The sequence below is a fragment of the Rhamphochromis longiceps genome, linkage group LG7 (assembly GCF_057381845.1).
Source record: "Rhamphochromis longiceps isolate RC_006_pf linkage group LG7, R_longiceps_female_GT1.1, whole genome shotgun sequence".
Taxonomy (NCBI): domain Eukaryota; kingdom Metazoa; phylum Chordata; class Actinopteri; order Cichliformes; family Cichlidae; genus Rhamphochromis; species Rhamphochromis longiceps.
In genome coordinates, this window is record NC_140563.1 from 45,405,029 (window position 1) to 45,426,294 (window position 21,266).

At 40.6% G+C, this 21,266-nt stretch overlaps 2 protein-coding genes across 2 annotated transcripts; both read left to right on the forward strand.

Moving 5' to 3' along the window:
- Positions 1-4,389: 4,389 nt before the first annotated feature.
- Positions 4,390-15,472, forward strand: LOC146666057 (sushi domain-containing protein 2-like). The gene is made up of 16 exons (XM_085413868.1): positions 4,390-4,701; positions 5,019-5,217; positions 5,378-5,529; positions 5,630-5,797; positions 5,888-6,062; positions 6,451-6,652; positions 7,597-7,682; positions 9,015-9,283; positions 9,364-9,498; positions 9,608-9,763; positions 10,589-10,837; positions 11,816-11,999; positions 12,359-12,453; positions 12,535-12,714; positions 14,319-14,415; positions 14,555-15,472. The coding sequence occupies exons 1-16, from the start codon at positions 4,638-4,640 to the stop codon at positions 14,589-14,591; spliced, it is 2,448 nt and encodes an 815-aa protein (XP_085269994.1). The 5' UTR covers positions 4,390-4,637; the 3' UTR covers positions 14,592-15,472.
- Positions 15,473-16,570: 1,098 nt separating this feature from the next.
- Positions 16,571-19,699, forward strand: LOC146666058 (heat shock protein beta-1-like). Its single transcript, XM_085411283.1, has 3 exons — positions 16,571-17,141; positions 17,238-17,301; positions 18,529-19,699. The coding sequence occupies exons 1-3, from the start codon at positions 16,757-16,759 to the stop codon at positions 18,707-18,709; spliced, it is 630 nt and encodes a 209-aa protein (XP_085267409.1). The 5' UTR covers positions 16,571-16,756; the 3' UTR covers positions 18,710-19,699.
- Positions 19,700-21,266: the final 1,567 nt, after the last annotated feature.

The following is a 21,266-nucleotide window of genomic DNA, read 5'->3' on the forward strand; positions in this document are numbered from 1 at the left end:
GCAACAGTAGACTTGTGTAACAAGCAAGCGAATAATGAAGAAAGCGAAACTGTTCGAGAGAGAGAGAGGGGGAGGGAGAGAGGGGGAGGGAGAGAGCTGCGCATCGCAATGGAAGCAAAACAGTAAAAGAATTCATGACGATGTTTATGTGAAGCGCTTGGATCTTCTTTTGCTGCTGGTTCGGTCAATATTGTTTGGAGAGAGATCAAACTAACAGCTTTAGAATCTACGGAGCCCCCCAGGGGACATGGGAGAAAAAAAAATTAGGGAGGAAAAAAAAAAATTAGGGAGGAAAAAAAAAAAATTAGGGAGGAAAAAAAAAATTAAGACGGACTTTTTGCGAGCGCTCGCAAAAGTATTGCGAGATCTCGCAATAAGTATTGCGAGCGCTTGCAAAAGTATTGCGAGATCTCGCAAAAGTTTTAGCCGCATTCTTCGGAGGCCGCCAGCTCGAAGCCGACCGGGAGGTCGAGGCACGATGTGTCGGGAAAGCGGTGTTCCTCCCGGCTGTAGTAGGTCTCGACTTCCCGTTAGCTTCGAGCTAGTGGCCGCCAGCTCGAAGCCGACCGGGAGGTCGAGGCACGATGTGCCGGGAAAGCGGTGTTCCTCCCGGCTGTAGTAGGTCTCGACCGCCCGTTAGCTTCGAGCTAGTGGGTGTCAGATCTCCAAAAACGTCGGAGCTCTTTTGCAAATATGTGATGTCTTGTAAACCGAGCAGGTATCTGACGTTTACACAACTACATTCACGCCTCAAAATATCTTAAAAGTGTATTTTGTGACCCAGAAAGAGTAATATTACAACTAAGTAGCTGCCGCCATTGTTGGAGTTTTGCGAGATCTCGCAATACTTTTGCGAGCGCTCGCAATACTTTTGCGAGATCTCGCAAAAGTCCGTCTTAATTTTTTTTTCTCCCTAATTTTTTTTTTCCTCCGTAATTTTTTTTTCTCCCATGTCCCCTGGGGGGCTCCGTAAGAATCAGCGCATAAAGGGCGTGAACACAAAGCGCGGACCCGGATCAGCGAGCTGTCGGCTTTCAGCCCCGACTGTGAGAAAGGCGACATCTAACTGATTCTGATCCGCTGTGTGTTTAAGTCTATGTGCAGAATCCCTGTACCTGCTCTCATTTACTGTTTGGTGGTTCTTGAAATTTTGTGAGATGTCACTAGAGATTCTGGCATTTCGGACAAAATAAATTTATATTAAAAAATCGATTTAGGATTTTAATGAATCGATTTTACGTTATCCAAGCCAGAATCGATTTTAATCGATGAATCGATTATAAAAACCCACCCCTAACACTGGGGTACTTTCCTGTTTCATTTTGTCGCGGGTCAGGACTGTTTCGGTTTTGTTTGACAGCTACGTTCTTTTGCTCCAGGCGGCAGCGTTACGGTTGCCATGGTTACAGGGCGACGCTCTCTCTCTCTGCGACTGTGTGTTTCCTGGGTGAGAGAGCGCCTTTTCGTTGTTGTTGTTGTTGTTGTTGTGCTAAGCTAACAGGCAGAATGCTACAAGCATAGCTCTAAAGAATGTAGCATCATGGGCAGTGTAGTCCGTGCTGCAGGGAGAATGGACTGCCATACACGTTATGTGTCTGTGAGCGCTAGGAGGGAGAAAAAGGGGAGTGGAAAGGTACGAGCAGTCATCGAGCAAAAACGGGAGCTGGAAGCATGTAAATATAATAATAACCACTGCAGCCAAGAAGAGAGCCTGACGAGCCCAGTTGTAAGTAAGCTATTAAGACTCGACTGTACACTGTGTTCGTGTTTTCCTCCGAAAACAACAAGTTCCGTTGGAGCAGCCTTTCAACGCCTCTCTCTGTCTGTCGCAAGAAAAGTTGACCCACACAACAAAGTAGAGCTATTTTTCGGCTACCAGCCGACAGGGACCCCGCCGTATTATGCTGGGCTTACACTGTGCGATTTTTTCAGTCGCGCGATTCAGCTCCTGCTCAAACTGTACGATTGACTCGCAGGGGTTAGAAGTTCATAGGTCACGATGCAGGGTCTCACACTATACGGCCCGATGCTCTGATGCGACCTGAGTGCTCACACTGTGCGTCCATAAAATGAAGGTTATAACAGAAATTCTGTCGCTCGCTCTCCCTCTCCGTTTTTCACTCACACAGACACACCACCACCATCAACTTTGCTAAATTGCTAATGAAAAACATTGGTCAGGTAGCTTTGATAATAACTTATTATCAACACAATGATAACATCACGCAGACTGAAGAAGTCTAGGAGGCCACTGGACCAGCTTGACTTCCTGGTCATTAATGTGCGTCAGTGTGATAACTCCAAAGGCCGGAGCTCCCTCTACTGGAGGACTCATGACCCTACAGCAGTTTTACAGCTACTGCGTTTATAGTGGTCCCTCGCTATAGCGCGGTTCACCTTTCGCGGCCTCGCTGTTTCGCGGATATTTTGTGCGCAATTTTTCATGCTTTTTCTTTCCCTTTCTTTCCTTATTTTACAGCGCTTTGTGTTCTGCGTCCTGATTGGCTGTAGACCACTGTCAATCAATCTCGTGCCGTGTCTCCTGCACAGTACAGAGCGCGTTCAGCTTGTCAAATTTACATAAATCTTTGATCGCTAGCAGTGTGACTCTGAAGTGCTGTACTGTGTGTTTGTAAGTTTTCTCCCCAACAAACACAACAATGTCGATGAAACATTTTTGCACCGTCAAAGGCACCTGCGGGTGTTTTTGGTTTCATTCTATAATACTGGACTTAATTTTCTACAAAGGTTTGAACTTTGAGAGTGTTTAAACAAGAGGGAAAAGCGTGAAAATGTTCATGTCTGTCTGAGAAAAGTGCATAAAGTGTGTAGTGAGGGGTTTTACAGCCTTAAAACATCTATAATAATTGTAAAAAATAAAGTTGGCTACTTCGCGGATTTCACCTATCGCGGGTTATTTTTTTAGAACGTAACTCTCGCGATAAACGAGGGACCACTGTACTATAAAACTGTCTGTCTGTGAACTGTGGTTCAAGATTCTGGCACATCAGGATGCATAAAACTGTTTCAGTTAGTTAGTAAGTTAGTTTAATTGCAGGCTGTGATGTTCATGTGGGTTCATGCCCCCAAACCCAATTTTTGTATTAATCATTTGTATGTAACGGAGCGGAAAGGCTGATTTTATTCCCACAGTGTCGTTTTTTAATGGAAGGAAACCTTCCTCCAAACGGACAGAGCAGTGGAGCCGCCAAGGGAAAGCACACGATTAAAAAACTGTAGAATTAAAATATAATTTATTATATTTAAATAGTTAAAAATGTAAGCTAAATTAAAACAACCTTGGCCAAGGGATAACACAATAAAAATCAATAAAACACAACATTAAAAGTCCAGTGGCATCCGCCACGATATAAAAGTCCAAACGGTGCAGAAACCAACAGGATTGTCGCCGTCCTGTCGGCCTCTTCATTCTGATGCCAACTAGAAAAAGGAGAGAGGGCCAGCGGCAGTCACCATTCTTAAATTCCACTGGAGGTTCGTCTTAGACGGGATGAATCGGGACTTACCCCAGATGGGCAGAGCTCCTAACTCCGCCCACCACTGTGTTGTGTTTCACACGCGTAGCCATAGACTCGCCGTCCCGGGGACATAAGGCGCCATCCCGCTGCCTCTCTATCCCCTGCCGTGGGCCTCTCTCGGCGAGGAGCTACCTCCCGTCAACACCAGCACAGACCTCTCCGCTCAGCTCCGATCACTCCCTCCAGTGCGCGGTCGTCCGCGATCTCTGGTCTCGTTCTCCTTCGCCGCACGCCTTGGCCAGCTGCCTATAGCCGGGCCTCTGTGCTGCTCTGCGCGGCTGTCGCCCACACCGGTTACCATGCCATGTCTCTCCTCCTCTCAAGCCTTCTCTCAAGCTTTTTCTCCCCCCCCTGCTCTATGGTCTGCCAGGCCCTCTTATTGGCCTCTCTGGGATCTCTCGCAGGTGTGATCAGTTTACTATCAGGTAGGGGCGGAGTCTTTCCAGGACAATTTGACAGTATAACGAAAACATGCAACAACATAACCACTGCACAAAACATGACCAATACATGCAATATAAAAACTAAGTAAATACACTTCATATTAAAATATAAAAAAGGTAAAACAACAAAACATGCAAAACTTAAATAACTTGTCCCTTTCCACCCCGTGACATGTAAACGTGTAAATATGAAATAAATAGCAAGATACCATTAGCAAACTCTTTGTTTATTCTCCCTTGATCAGTTATTTATTTTACTTTATTTCACGCCCTCTTGCAGAGGCACTTTGCCCCACCACTAGAGGCCCGCACTAGAGAACCACTAACTAAAATACTCTATTGTGTTTTATTGAAGATGGTTAACATTTGTTCTTTTATATCTCCATATCTGTAGATGCATTGTATCTTTAGCTAAATGTGACTATAAATCTTTTCAAGTGTGATTAGTGTGACGCGAGACATCGTTGAAAGGAGGCACGTGAAGGTTAAGCCTTAAATGTTATCCAGTTGTTGATGATTAAACAGATGCTTGTACACGCAGATTATCAAAGGTCCAAGGTTTAGAAAAATACTGAGCATATATATATGTGGGACAAAAGTAAAACAGCAGCCAGGAGTGTGTAGTCAAAATCTTGGCTGACAGTTTGGCTCTGTCATGATGGGAAGGTTCACAGCTGTAATAGTTGCCCTTCTGTTTTCATGCATCTCCAGCACGTCAGGTAAGTGCACTGTATGATATATATATATAACAACATCATCAAGAAATGTGCGGTCTCTGGTTTTCAATCATGATGTAGTGAGTAGTAAATTTGCAACAACAGTTCTCACAAAAAAGCCTATATATTTTAAATGATACAACTTTACTATAACAAAATAATGTAAAACTGATTAAAATATTTCGTGAATCCATCATAATGTTCGATAATGAGCCAAATCAGCTGAATCAACACTTTAATCCACATGTTAGAGTGGAATATTTTGCCTTTTCTTTCACACAAGACTCCACACCTGAGCTTCTGTCATTTATTTTGAACAGGACAAACATGTGAAAAGAACTGTGGGAAAAACTTGGACTCATGTTCATGCCACACTACATGCACATCTCTGGCGAACTGTTGCGCAGACTATAAAGAGTACTGCGTGGATATATCTCCATATTCTGGGTCTCTTTTCGGTGGCACAGATTTTATTATACTTGATGCAAGTTTCGAAACGGCTTCAGAGATTGAATGCAGGTAAGACATCTGTAGTTCTGTAGAGCTTATAAGTGAACATTTTATTCATGTAAAATAACCGAATCCAATGGACTTTCATGGACAACTGTGTTATTTATGTTAACATTAAAGAGTTTAAATACAGATCAGAACCCTGCTAATCCTTCTTTTATTATGGCAGGTTCAATGGCAACATTAGTACGGTGGGATATGTGGATGACGGAGGGACAGGCCATTGTATCTCCCCGCTGTTATATGAAACAGGATGGATTCCTTTTGAGATTTCATCAGACAATGGCACTACATTCACTAGAGCCGGAACTTGGCTTTCAGGTATAATACCCGCTAGATACTCTTACGGGTGTTATTAGAACCCATCAGTTTCCATTTGATATGGAGATCACATTAACCATGATTTTTTGTGCTGTTGCAGTTCATACCGGTAAGCTAGATTCTAAGTTCAAGGCGATTCTGGACAACTCAACAAAATGGCAGTACTATGGCACACCTAATGTTGGAGGCACTCTTGAGATGACGTGGAATACCTCTTTAGTAAGAGCAGAAAAGGTCAATATAGAGCTTTGGGGATACAGGGAAACAGGTTGGTGAAATTCTCTACATACACTTTATAGCTCACATGAGTTTGTTGACTGGAGAAATACATGATTTTAACCACAGTGTTTCTCTGTAGGAGAGCCCTATACAGAGTACTGGCTGGGTGAATGGCATTATTTATACTCTCTTGCAAAGGATCATCCTAATAATGGCTCCTTCAGCTTTTTGCCCAAACCAGCAGAGAACAGCTTTTCATCTTCGGAGCTCGGCTCTGTGCGCGTCAGCTCCAGCAGCCATCCTGACGGCATGTGGTACGTGCAAACACTCTCTGTGGTATATAGGCGACTGTTTTAATGATTAAGGATTTTCATCGTCCAAAGATCAATATTTATTAGCATTTAGTGTTCCACTGTGTGGCGAATGGGGATAGGTTCCTTTCACCCTCCTTTTCTAAATGTAAAAAAGCCTTTAGTCTTTGGTGTGTGCTTTCTGATATTTCTAAAGTAATGAATACACATATTATGTTTGATTATACACAAAAGAAATTATACATGGATATAAATTTCACCTCTGCCAAAAGAATGCCCTAAATCCTACAAGTTGAAGCCTGAAAAATATTTAAGTCTAAAAATTTAATTTCTACATGTAATATCTCTTTTACAATTGAGGTGTACAAAAAGTTCTGTTGGTTATGCTCAGGAATGTCCAGGCAGCGTGGACCGAGGATCACGCTCTGGCGTGGCATCTGGAGGAGAATTTCAGGAAGGACTCAGCAGGCTGGGCCCTGGATAAATGTCTGGCATGGGACGAGCTGGAAAATCAGCTGCCCAACTTCCTCAGTGAGATCATAGACTGCCCCTGCACGCTGGCTCAAGCGAGAGCAGACACAGGCAGGTTTCATGTAAGTGAGAGGAGCAGAAAATAAAAACTTGGTTGCACACATTTGTAACAGCAATGCAAAAACTGTACTTTTTAAGTCCAACTGCTAAGGAAGAAGGGAACAACTACAGACAGTAAAAAGGAAGCACAATGGAGAACGCATGAGAACCTAACAGACAAAACAAAGAACACAGTCAAACTGAGGCTATAAATACACACGAGGTAACGAGCTAAGTGGAAACGGGAGGGAAACTAAACACAGCAAAACACAGTTAAGGTAAATAACAGGCAGGAAGTAAAACCAAAAACAATGCATGGGAAACAAAGTAAAACATGGGAATAAATAGAAACACTGAACACAAATGAACTGAACACTGGACAAAGAGATGAAGAGAGACACTGGAAAAAAAACCTCATGCATAGAAGCTGGAACTAAAAAAAGCCTAAAAAATATATTTGGGATTTAGGGGACTGAGAGATCATCAGCAGTTTAGATTTTTAATGCAGAAACTAAACGTGTGTAATTACTTCACATGTCTATGATGATTATCAGTAGCTGTTATCGTTTGTAAATGGTCATTGCTTATCAGTTTATGAAGGTCTCTCTTAATTATTTATGAGAACATGAAAGCTGAACATTTCAGATGTTATTGCCTCACAAATAAGGATGTTATAATATAATCAAAAATTTGTATGGTTTTATTGTTCATGGAAGAATTAAGCTTCTGGACTGGGTTACAACACCTCTACCCATCATCCACAGCACTTGCTATTTTCAAACGGGAAGCTGATCTCCTTACTTCAGGTTGCACAATAGAAAGTTATTCACAAACTGCAACATAACATCTCCATTTTTTCAACAATAAGCCAGACATGGGATATGTTTTCAAAGTTACAGTGAACACGTGATCACAGTGAATTGCACATTTGGCTGCCAGGTCACAGACATTTTATCTTTCTCCTCAGACTGACTATGGGTGTGATATAGAGAAAGGGAGTGTGTGCACCTACCATCCTGGGAGTGTTCACTGTGTGAGGGCTATACAAGCCAGGTGAGTCTTCTGGTTAGAGTGGTGCCCAGAGTTCAAGTATTTTAAACCCCACATATGCATTCGAATTAGGAAAATACGTAGCATATGTGCAGAATAAAGTTTTTTTTTTCATTTTAAAGTATTTGTTTTAAGTTAAAACAAATCATATAACAAAATAGGGCTCATGTTTTCACTTGTTTATTTTTATATTTGGGCTGATAGTGAGCAGTAGTACACTTTGTACTTTCATTACCATATATCCACTTACTGTCAGGGCGCTGCAGTTAAACATCATGCATTACACCAGTTAAGTTTTGATGTAGGTACTAACCATAGCCCATAACCCATAATTATAACTAACTAGCTAAATGACTAACTATAGTCCTACTCAATAAATGCGCAACAGTTGGGGTGACTGTGGCTCAGGGGGTTGGGAAGTGCATCTGTAACCGGAAGGTCTCTGGTTCGATCCCCGGGCTCTCTGTCCTGGTCATTGTGTCCTTGGCAAGACACTTTACCCTACCGCCTGGTTTTGGCCAAAGTGGCCGATGGCGCGATATGGCAGCCTCGCTTCTGTCAGTCTGCCCCAGGGCAGCTGTGGCTACAACCGTAGCTTGCCTCCACCAGTGTGTGAGAGTGAATTCAGAGTAATTCTTATTATGTTAATGAAACACACACATGTATATCATCCTCGCCAGATACAGTCAGTGTCATGCATTCCGAGAATATAATATTTTCTATTATATCCAGTCTAGACTATGTCTAGTCTTTGTGGCAAAATCTTTATTTATGATCACACGCACACCTCTGTTGTACAGTAGCTTATTTTTGAGGTTACTTTATTGATCAAACATTGCAAACAAACTCCTACTCACTGTCTAACTTGCACTTGGTTTGTTTGAGTTGAGTTTTTGATTTTTCAACGTTGGATCAGTTTGTGTCGCTCCTATGCTCCTGTCTCATTAATTAGATTAGTGCAAAGTTTATTTCTGTTGGTTACATTTTTAAGATTGCACCTAAAAATACACAAAACGTTTTGTGTTTTGGCCTAAAAAAGTGGTCATCATACTGTATGTATTAGAGAAACATAGTCTTGCATTTGGATTTATAAATACATATTTAGAAAATTCTCAGAATTTCCTTTTTAGCTTATTATTTATTCACGCATGTAAAAAAATGCCAACACTCTAGAAAAAAAGTCAGATATGTTAAAAACAGTATCATGCAGTATTATGTTCTTGTTATAAGCTTGTGCTGCCCACTACAATGACTGTGGAGTCTTGTTTAAATTGGTTTTTTTTGCCTTTGGCTTTAACAGATTTTACTGACACTGTTTGGGAAATTTGTCCACAGTCCCAAGTACGGAGCAGGACAGCAGTGCTGCTACGACAGCACCGGCGCTCAGGTCCTGACAGCAGACTCGATTGGGGGTAGTACTCCAGACCGAGCGCATGACTGGGGTTCACCTCCTTACAAGAAACCTCCTCGAATCCCTGGACAGTCTCACTGGATATACGATGTCCTCAGCTTCTATTACTGCTGCCTCTGGTCTGACAACTGCCATTACTACTTCAAACACCGGCCCTCCAGTGACTGCAGGCGTTACAAGTCCCCCCAGTCAGGTGAGTTAGCCCTGGTATTACAGCGTGTTTCACAAGATTCGTTTTTAGTGTCTTTATTTTTGTTGTGTGTTTAATGTCAGCTGTGGTCTTTGGAGACCCTCACTTCATAACATTTGACGGCACTAGCTACTCCTTCAACGGCAAAGGGGAATACACTTTGGTGACATCAGCGGAAAAGCAGCTGACAATCCAAGGCAGAACAGAGCCTGTGACGGGTGAGCCAGTGAACTTTAACACTACCACTGTGAACAATGCTCCACAAATGCTGTCACTGAAGAAGAAAACTATTACAGCAGTTTATTTACCTGATTATACCACTATTAGAAACAACCAACGCCACAAAGCTGTCATCTGTTGCTATGAGAGAAGCGTCCTCTGACATCATCGAGGTACGGCTGGTCAGTGGTAACAGTGACCTCGAAGTGCTGCTCAACCAGAAAACGCTCTCATTTACTGAGCAGACCTGGATGGACTTATACGGTGAGAAACTGATTTATCTTATTCCTCATGATGAAACAAACTGGTTTTATTTGGAACCCTTTTAAAAACTGTATTCACTCCAAACATTTTCTTTGGAAGTGAGTGTACTTGTGGGCTCTCGTACTCTTGTAACATTGTGTTTTCTATTGTGCAGCTGATTTTACTTTCAATATCAGTTTGCTAAAAACCCAGTTTTACGCTTTCTTCTGTAAAGATTTGAATTCACAGGTTTCACACGGCGAAATCAAAAAGTTCATACTTGTGTGGAGAAAAAACATCAGCTTCTGTGTCGAAGGCCTTGAGGCCTTGCGTGTACAGCTATGACACTGACTATTATTATGAACGAGCATGAGGTCTAGAGCCTGACCAGGAGCATCTTCCTTATTATTTCAACATGTACAAGTTTGTGAACAGTGAAACTGCTCCCCATCAGTGCTGACCTCTTCTGCAACGTCTTGACATATGAAGGACAACAGCCAGCCCAAATGTCCTCCACTGTGAGGCAAGCCATTGTGGAGATCTGCAAATGTGCAGTGGCTCGCAGTGCATTGAAACAGCAACGCCAACACAATATTTGCTCAGTAGATGTCCTTTAAAACTCATGTGACTCCTGTATGAATTTCATTTTGAACGGTTGGTGTTTGCATGGAGTGACTTAAATGTAAGAGGCTCAAGGCAACCACCTCGAAAGGGATAACAGCCATATACTTATATCAGGTGCTGTCTTATATGTTATATAAGTAAAGGCTGAGTACTTCTTCCAACACTGCAGAAATCTATAAAGCACTGTTTTAATGGCACAACCTGTCTTTTATTCTCTCGTAGGTGCATTTCTGTTTTCTCCTACGTCTACAAATGTGACTGTGATGTTTCCCTCTGGAGCCGGGGTGGAAGTCAGACAGAGAGAGGGAACCATGACAACCACTGTGCTCCTGCCAGAGGATTTTAAAGATGCCACTCTTGGACTTTTGGGAAAGATGAATGGTGATGCCAAAGATGACCTTGTTTTCAGCAATGGGAGTGTTGTGCAGAACTCCAGCAATCCAGAGGAGCTGTTCAGCTTTGGGGCCAGCTGTAAGAAATCGCTAAACCTTTACATCACTAATTTGTGGGAAAACTGCTATTGTTACTTAATTTTTCTGAAGGAAGGGTAACAGTTGGCAAATCTAAGATTTGAGGTGGTTGAAAGACAGAACAGCACTGGTACAGGGATAGAGTGGTTTTCATTGTCGCCTCACAGAATGGAGTCCTGTGCAGGGTTTCCTCTGGGTACTCCAGTTCCTCCCAAAGATATGCATGTTAACGGGTGAATCTGTCCAAGTTGCACCCATGCTCTCAGCCTGTGACAGCGAGACCTTTCCACTGTGATATCACAATAAACATAAACATAAAACCTGAACATATCTTCCAGGTCTGATAAGTGTGATCAGTGTCGAAGTGCTTTAAACTTGCCACAAGGGGGCAATAGCTGTGGTTACAACGATACTTCCTGCCCCTGTAGAAGAATGTGGAGATGCAGCTTACTGTCCTGACCGCTGTAAACACTTACCTGAGAAGTTTATTGACCCAGTCAGTTTTTGTTAGGCAGGAGTGTAGAGTGCAATGCTAGCTTTCATGAAAACAGCAGAAAGCTTGGTTAGCAAAGTGCATCGCACATAGACAGATACTGACAAAGTAATATAAAAATAAAACTCTGAAATTTCAATCAAGGAAACTGGAACACAGACTTCTTTAACCGTCGGTTAGTGCAGTCAACTAGACATCAACCCTAACGTTTATGTCATTATTTAAAAGAAATCACCCCTGTTGCTTTGATGGCAAAATTAGGCAAAAAGACTAACCTCAAGTGGTCATCCAAGGAACTGCAGTTTTGTGGTAGGTGGTGGTTGGTTTCATTTTTAATCCCCAAAAGATGTCACATGAATTAAATCCATCAGTTTTTTTGTGATAATGCTCTCTGTCAGGGGTTGTGTCTGCTTTAATACTTAGAGCATGTTTTTCTATGATATTTGTGGTGGGAAATGAAGGTAAAGCTCTGTTTTTGTCTTACAGGGGCAATAGCCAATGAGTCTGCCTTGTTTACCTATGATTCAGAATACTTGTTGGAAACATATTACCGTGCCCCCAGACATGACACCAGTTTTATTCCAGTGTTTTTGGTTCCTGAGAGTCCAGATGATCCACTCGCCAATCAGGCAGCAACGATATGCTCCGGAGGAGGCTCTCAATTCTGTAGGTATGAGTGAAAACTTTGATTAGCCTTCTATTATTATAATAACAAACTGAATGTCAGTGTAATGTTTTTATGAAGCATATCTGCTTCAGATATGTCAGTAAATGTTAAACGGTTAAATAAATGTGTGCTAATTTTGCACATAAAGTTTAATTCGGCTACTAACACACTGATGATGTCACACGTACAGTGCATCAATTATATTATCCTCCACTGGGTGTAAAAACTACACATTGACTGTCTGCCACACACAGGAATACATGAGAAATACTGAGTAGCGTTCTGGGAAATAATATGGTATATGGCACAACTTGTTAAAAGACATAAAATCTCATTTTCTGATCTTTGCTTATGTGCTGTAGGTATGACATCCTGGTAGGTCGTAGTCCAGGAATCGGAAATGCTACGAGAATGTCTTTCCAGAGTCATGTTTCTCTTGTAGAGGATCTAAAACCAGGTAAAAAGCTTTAAAAATTATCCAAAAGATATTCCATTGTTTATTATGTACCACTTGGTATGACATTGTCATACTTTGCAGTATTATCCTGTGGGTGGCTTTCACCACCTGATAACGGGAAAAAGGAGGGAACCACCTACTTACAAGGAGCTAAGGTGCGGCTTTCCTGCAATGAGGGCTACAATCTCAAAGGATCAGCAGTGCGACTATGCCAGGCCGACGGCCAGTGGTCTGGAGAGGAGACACGCTGCGTGGCTTCCAGTATGGACACATCATGACATCAATAAATGATGAAATCAATAAATAGCAAGATTTTGATCTTCAGAAATCAACAGATGATTGGTGACAAAGGAGTGTGAAATGCACAAAAATATCATCAAATGACTTTCATACAAGCGTGTCAAATTGTAAAAACAAAGATTTAGCACGAGGATGGATCTGATCAATCATATTACATGCCTAATTTTAAAAATTGCGTCACTGGAAAAATACCTCAGAAGAAGTAGCAGCACTCTTACCTTTTTTTTTTTTTTTTTTTAACCACGGGCCTCCTTTTCATTACTTATTTACTTATTTAGTAGTTACAAACATGCAGTGCAAAGAGATGTTAAGAGACGTGCATCTTCTTACTTCTTCAACTGTAATATATTGCCGGTATTTCTTGTTTGGATTTGTACTATAAACCTTGCGAATAAGCAAAAAAAAAGCTCAGCTTCAGCGCTCACACTTGCCCTGTAACTTCCCAAGGAAATATTGAAGGCTTTTAATTGTTACTCATAGGATTAGACATTCAAGATGTGCATTTATCAGCACCCAGTTCAATCAGATAATATGCAGGCAATGACCTAAATTTGATGAAAAACAGAAGTCTTCACAGAAAAGGCCGAATCAAAGAATGGGAAAGATTGTGCATGCATCCCGCTCTCAAAGGAATGAGGACTAAACCGAAAACCTAAATTAACAGCCCAGTTTTTTGCATAGAAAAAGTAAAAGCATCGCATCACGATCCTCTTAGAGATACCAGTTTGAATTTTTCTGGTCACAAAAATTAAATATCTGGAATTGATTTTCCACCATATCAGCCATCAAAGGGGAGGGTGATTCTCCTCATCTGTACAGCAGCAGATAGAATTTTTTTTAGAAGAAAAATAAAAGCTGAGGACGAGCAATAACTCTAGTAACAAAAGAGATTTCACTGAACTCATATAATGCCCGTCAGGAGATTATTTTCTAATCTACAAACTTTCAAGGGCCAAAGGTTTACCAAAGCCATTAGGATTTATTGTCAGGCTGTAGATCTTTCTATTGATAATGACGCATTTGGCCTGCTGATGTTCTTACATGAAAGGTCAGGGTACAGTCAGGATTTCTCATCTGTGACCTGCAAATGTCTGTAATAGCAATTTACAGAATAGTTGCTGAGATGCTTTTGTCTGAACAAAAAAGTAAAAACAACAACAATACAAAAAAGCAAAGTAGAAAAGTGAAGGAAATTTTGGCCAGTCTAGTGTTCAAGATCATCCTTTCATGCACCGTTGCATCATTTTCAGTGCCGTTGCTATTTTTAGATCTTTCCAAGAAGTCTCATTGCACTTGATGTGTGCTGGAGAGGACAAAAAACAAACACACAAATATACAAAATCTGTACTGTGGACATGATACCCTCGTATAAGACTTGCACCCTTTTTTTAAAAAACATATAAAGATCATGTTTTCTACTTTGTTTTTCAGCTAAATCAAACTCTGAATCATGTGGTTCCTGTTTGATTCTTACACACTTAACAATCAAGTCCCATTTTTTCCCCATTTGTCCTGGATAACTTGACTCAGTGGGAAAAGAGTCTCATTTAAATCTGTGCCTTCAGGTAATACCACAGGGATTGTGGCTGGTTCAGTCATCGGAGCGCTGACGCTAATTGTGATCATAACAGTAATCGTGCTCCACTCCAGAAAACGTAAAAGGTACAGTAAGATATTACTTAATCTTATTAGTGGATGAATAAAGTGATGATATGCACTCATTTTATCAGGATTATGTTATAGTACCTGTTGCTGAGTGAAAGTTGAGTTAACTTTTATTTTGTATCCCTTTCAATTTCAGAAAAGATGAACACTCAGCAGAAACGGAGAGTCATTAGAGCTTAGGGGAGAATCCACAATGACACAGCTATAAATGTAGATTAAACATTAATCTAGCTAAACAGGTAATGGGTAAAACATTAATCTAGAAATGGAAGAGGCTATGTCTATTTATTAACAATGTCCAAGACCAAGTCGACTGCATGTGAACTGTTAATACTATAACTGCTAGCTTCTATATACTTCCAGCCTCCTGTCTACACTAATAAGTTGACTGCTGTTGTCGTGATTCTGACTCCCAGGTATTTCAGGCAGAGCTGGACACACCAGGCTCCTGTGCTGGCTAAGTTAAATTATGGTAAACAAAAGAAAACGTTTGATGTGTTAAACAAGTGTCTGCCCCCATATTTAAGGCTTGATTAGCAGCACATAGTTGTGTAACACTATTTTTAAGCACTCCCAATAAGATAACTTCTCTTCATAGTCGCTGAGTTGCTTTTGTTGGGTTTGTTTAAACAGTATTTGAAGCAGGGCTGGATGGAGTTATGTGTGTCCCCCTTATAGATGTCAGGTCTCTACTACTGCCATTGCAAACTTTGGACAATTTAAAGTTTGTCAGTCCTCGGGCGACCAACTCGTTGGACTCGGGGCTCCAACAGTTGCTTTGTCTGTTGATTAGCTGCTCCTGTGGGAACAGGTTCCTCTGCACAGTTAGTATCTACATACAGTGCAACACATTTAACCTCCGTTTGTGTTGAAAAGTCAAACTGTGTTGCATTTCTTTTGGGTTTAGTATTGTTTTAATGTCATTCAGTCATTCAGTAAAATACAGCACCCAGTTTATTAGATAAACTGATGAACTCCAGCAAACTGCTCCTTGCCACTCCTCTTATGTCAAAAACTAATATAAATATTTGAACTATTGTGTATGTAGAGAAGAAAACGCTGCACTTTCTTGGTTGTGTATTTCTTAAATGTTAATAAATTCTCTTATACAGTTGGCTGTTTTTAAACTGTATTAAAATATAATATGAGAAGGTGAATCTTATTCTTGAATCAAACTAACCACAGTTTTTTGGCACACACATATGACTCAGACCCAACATCACATTGTTACTGTGAGTTTCTGAGCCTTTTGCAGTGCTGTACATTTACACTGGTATGGTGAAAACAATATTATAACATGTTAAGAGCAACTAAATCCAAGACGTGGCATCTTACAGCTCAGGTGTATGCCTAAGAATGATTATATTTAGTCCTGATTGTTTTAGTCATACCTATATATGAGTACTAAAAATAACTTTCTGTATTTATTCTCAGATGATCCATAAATGTAATGTCAACTTTCCAGTCCTTAAAATACACTTTAACTGCCCTTTGGGGATAATTTGACTTCTTGCTCTTAAAAGATTTCAGATATTTCCTCATTAATAAATTCATTAGTAAAGTTCCACCTCAGATGCCTGGTTGATTTATGAATCTCAAGCTCGGTTCATTATTTGTTCAGCATATCACCCTTGTTGCCCAGATTCATCTCTGCATGTGAAATTCCTCACAACCACTCCACTGCGTCAGTCTCTCAGTCTGTCGCTTTGTCCTGGCTGTAAACACGTCTTTAGTTTGTGGTAAACAACAGTTTGTCTCACACGTTTATCGCGTTATTGTTCTCGATTTGATCTCATCTTTTCAAGTCAATCTTGGGTTCAGAAAGTGAACGTAACACTGTTGTTTACTGTGTTACTCTGAATGTACGTGCTGTTCCCTCACGCAACCCAAGGCTGTAGTTTCTTTGGACAAAGAGCACCAGTATGTGACAAGACTGCAGAGGCCTCTGCTGAATAACCTTGCTTCCAGAGTCATTCACCAACAACTTGCCACAGACACTCCAGAGATATAAATACAAATGATTAGCATTATCCCCTCCATGTCCCGGGCAACCGAGGAGTAACTCCCAGCTCATCTCATAAATCATTCTCATCCTTTGGATCACTCTTACTGCCACGCAAGTGTTAAAATGACCCACCCGGGTATTTAAAGTGTGAGACTGGACCATGCAGATGCCAAAGAACGCCTTTCCTTGGACCTCCTGCGCACTTTCTGTTAGGCAATAAAAATACAGCTGCTCTGTTGTTTGGATCTTGGTGATCAGACGAGACTTGTTTGTCACAGTGGAGTGAAACTCTTTGCAGACCGGTTCCTTCATATTGATCTGATTTTCTAGGATATGGGTGAAGAAAATAAAATATTATCCCGTCCAATTTTCCGCCGAGATGTGGAATGGGATCCTTTTCCAAACTGGACACAGCCGAGCCGTATCTTTGCTCAGGATTTTGGTCTTCCACCCTTCCTGGAGCCCGGTGATCTGGACTGGCTAGACTGGGCGAAGAAGAGACTGGCATCTTTCTCATGGCCAGGGTACACACAAAGTCCCCTTCTCCCCCCATTTATTGGTATGCGACCCACAGACCAGAAGGGATTGAGACAACTGACAAGTGGAGTATCAGAGATCCAAACAGGGCCAAACAGCTGGAAGATTAATCTGGATGTTAATCACTTCTCACCTGAAGAGATCACAATCACAACCAAAGAGGGCTATTTACAAATATCAGGTAGTGTCAGTTTTTTTGATCATAAGATAGATTTATGATGAAATACGTGATGAAAAGTGTAAAAAACACTTTTGTTTGCTTCTTTTTCATTTCAAGGAACCCACGAAGAAAGACAGGATGAGCATGGACTGGTTTCAAGGTGCTTCACTCGTAAATACAAGTAGGTTGTCAGAGAACACTGTGAGTCATTTCTATTTATCTTTTCTTGGAAATTGGGAAATAGCTATAGTGATTTACTAATCAATCAATCAAGCCTTTATTTTTCACATGCAATGTTACACATACATGTTACCTGCAGTGAAAATTTGACCCCTTCCGACCATAAATGCATTACATCACATTGGGAAGACAGATCGGAAACAGGTAGGATGGTAAGAAAAACAATGAAATACAATACATGAGGGGAGACAAGGAGAAAAAGAACTCCTCTCAGACTGAGCTCCTACAGGAGAGCAGTTTGAGAACAGAAAAAAAACCCACACCTCAGCACAGAGAAGCACATGAAACTTCATATCTTCACACCATAAAAACACGTGCGTATCGGGTATGGAGTTTGCCGATGTGGACAACAGCCCCATTAAAACATACATGCAAACATTAAGTATATAAGAGTTTTCCGTTCAGAGTTTTTATCATTCGAATGAGCTTGAAAGTCAATATTTAGTATGACTACCTTTATCTGTCTACACAGTTTGAAGCTTTCTGAGAATTTCTATAAGCAGTTTTAAGGAACAGTTCTCCAGGCTTCTTGAAGGACATTCAAAGCTCTTCTTTGGATGTTGGCTGCCTTTTGTTCTCTTCTCTGTTAACATGAGTCCACACTGCTTCAATAACATTTAGGTCCGGGCTCTGGTGAACAGAAGGATCAGTTGCACCCGTTAGGTCCTACGTTTCGTCTCTGCTGGATTTTCCCCCTGTTTCTTAAGGACATCATTTTCAGATACCGGTCTTCTGCTTTAGACGGTGTTTTATGCTTGCCACTTCTTCTTTTGTCCTCCAGTTTTTCAATTTCCTCAACTTTTTTAAGGACACACTGCACACTAGGCTGAGATGTACCAGCTTAACAAAGGAAAAACTTTGAAAGACCTTCAGAAACTATTGGATGGCTATTGCTCAAGATCACTTTCAGAAATTATAAGAAAATCTGATTCCTTGGAAGGAAACTATAAAGAAATGAGGGGTGGCACAATACTTTTAAACAGTATGTATAGCTTACAGAAGGTGAGGATATCAACACATACACAGATGATTCTGCAGCAATAATAGAGTTTGTATATATATATATATAGGTTGTAATCTATTTAATTAGTCTCTCAAAATGTGTTAAACATGTTACAAATACACTGTTCTGTTAGTTGCTTACCAACTTTCTTTTCATTTCATTAAGGTTGCCACAGGGGGTTGACTTGCAGCAGATCAGTTCATCCCTGTCTGCAGATGGAGTCCTGTCTGTAGAGGCCCCTGTGCCAGGGACCTCAAGCAGCATCCCAGGCAATGAGATTGTCATACCAGTTCAGATCAGACAGAAGCAGGATGAACAAAAGGATGAACCAGTGAGCAGAGCTTGATGTAGCTCAGGTTATGTGTAGCAACCTTTGCAGCACTGACCTAAAGAGAAAATGTAATTGTTCTAGCATTGCAAATTTACTAACCAGGCTGGTTTATTTCCACTAGAGAACATTTCATACTGTTCAACATAATAATGTGACACTTCATATGTTTTCAGATCAAGATTAGATTTATGAGTTTGACCTGAAACTTGATATGATGGTTTCTTGACGAAGCAGCATTATAAAGCTGTCCTGATATCACATAATCCCTAACAAATGAAAATAACAAACAAACATCATCCTCTGTTCAAAAATGCATTCTTACTTTGGCAGATTGCAGGATTAAGAGAATTCAGTTTAATCTGTAGTAGCTGTGCTTCTTAAGGTATGCAGAAAATTCTTGTCAAACAGTCCACAAGAGGGCATTGAAGTTCTACTTAGAGTCACATTAGGGAATTTATTTCCTCCTCATGAGACTTCTTTCATCATGTAGAGATTTATAAACAGCTCTTCTCTAAGACCACCTATTCAGGGTACGCCTTCCAGGTTAGAAGCTTGTTGCACAGTATTCGTTTTTAAAAAGATTTATAATACATACATAAAACAACGAGCAAAAGCTACAAATAAAAAAATAAAATAAAGCTATTCATCAACACTAAATGGAAAAAGTGATGTGTAATGTTGCTTTTCTTCTCCAGTCCATTTAAGATAGGGCCATGCCAACTTAGGGTGAGTCAGGCTCTCCCCAAACGTAGCCAAGATTTGTCTGCTATGGGACTCTTACGGCAATGTGATGGCTCGCTGTGTGCAATTTGTGAGGCAATCTGTAGGGACATCCCCTAGCTCATACTGTGGGAGGACAGACTTACTTCTCTTTAATGGTCTACAGACCAAAAGGTTCATAGGAGACGAGCAGTGTTGCTCATAGACTCCATTTAAAATTCTCCATCAGTTCACAGCCTTCAGAGCTCGGCAATAATAGATCCCGACAACACGTGTGGTCATTGTCATGTTCTTGGTGATGTTGAGCTTGCTACAATAAATATTTCTGCACACATTTGGGTGTGACTTTTTTTTCCTGAGTAAGAGTTGCACAACACAGTGGCAGTTTCATCTTGACTTGAAAGTGTCTAAAAAAGTCTGTCCCCATGCTGAAGTCAAGGGTGACATCTACTGTTGAAACAGAATACTACATGACAAATGTTTGGGGTGAAAAAACAGAAGGCACAGTGAAAGTACGAGATTTTGACATTTTTGTGAGCGTCATTTGATCAGTAGAAAGCGGCAAATCAAGTGTCACAAAGAAACAGATGAATGGCAGTCAGCATGCTTTTTCTGAAATAGAAAATACTGTTAATTATATGTACTTAAGATACAAATTGTGAAAAGAACTGTACATTTGCAAAGTCCTTTACTAGCATTTACTACCAATGTGTAAAGCCAGTTCAAAACTAGAGAAAGTCAACATTTAAAAAATAAAATTGAAATCGGCTGCCACTCATATTTGTTTTTACCATTTTTTTAAATACTTGAGTTTGGTTTCTGGCATGATTGTCTGTTAACTCCATCATGAGCATTATTGGAGGGAAGGGTAGATCCTGGGATTTACCCAGTGTTAATGCTAACATGTAGCTAATTTGGTAACAAAGTGCATGCGTAATTCAAATATTAAATATGATGCTAACTTTAGAAAAAACAAGCTAAAAACAAAATGTACTAACAGTTGAAACAAATCAGCCAAATCTTTGGGGTCTTTTACCAATAAACTCTAAAAGTTGTTTCAGCTGCTCCCTTGTCATAGGCATGCTTGATTTGGCAGTTTTACACCAGATGTCCTTCCTGACGCAACCCGTTTGGAGTTTCCAAAGTGGAAGTAAACTATTGACCTTTTGCTTTCTAAGCAAATTTATCAACCACTAAACCACTGGAAGCATCTGCAAATGAACAGGAAAAAATGTCTCTCATCTTTCACTTCTTTCACACATGGCAGCCACACCCCTAACAGTGCATAATGCTAGCTAGCTTGATTAGCAAAGTGCATTCATAAACTGTATGGTTACAATGCACAGACACATTAGTGTTTAACAGGCTTATAAAAAGTAAAAACTTCCTGGATGGTCTGTAGCATGTATCAAGCCCTAGTATTAGTATAAAGGTCATAACACCTGCCAGTGTTAGGGCACGTGTCAGTCATTTGTTTTAACCATTTCTTTATTGTTTTTTCAGACCTAGAAGATAAAGGTACGCAAAACCAACTGAACAATGGTCGGAGGCTCACATATAAACTAGGATACATTATTACTTGAATTAAAAGTGTTCATAGTACAACTGTTATTGTTAATATGCAGGACCAAAAAGGATTCAATATAACTTTGCGATTAGACTGATAATTGGTAAGCAAATTTTCTGAAAGACACCTGCTCTATCTACATCTGCTGTATTTCTAAGTGTATCCCTTTAGCCACCTATTGAATATTGGAGGTGTCTCAGACTTCCAGGATTGTATCAGAATTTTGTTGGTGGCTGACAGCATGATAAGAAAATTACTTCAAAAAGTCTGTCCGTTAGGCTGAAC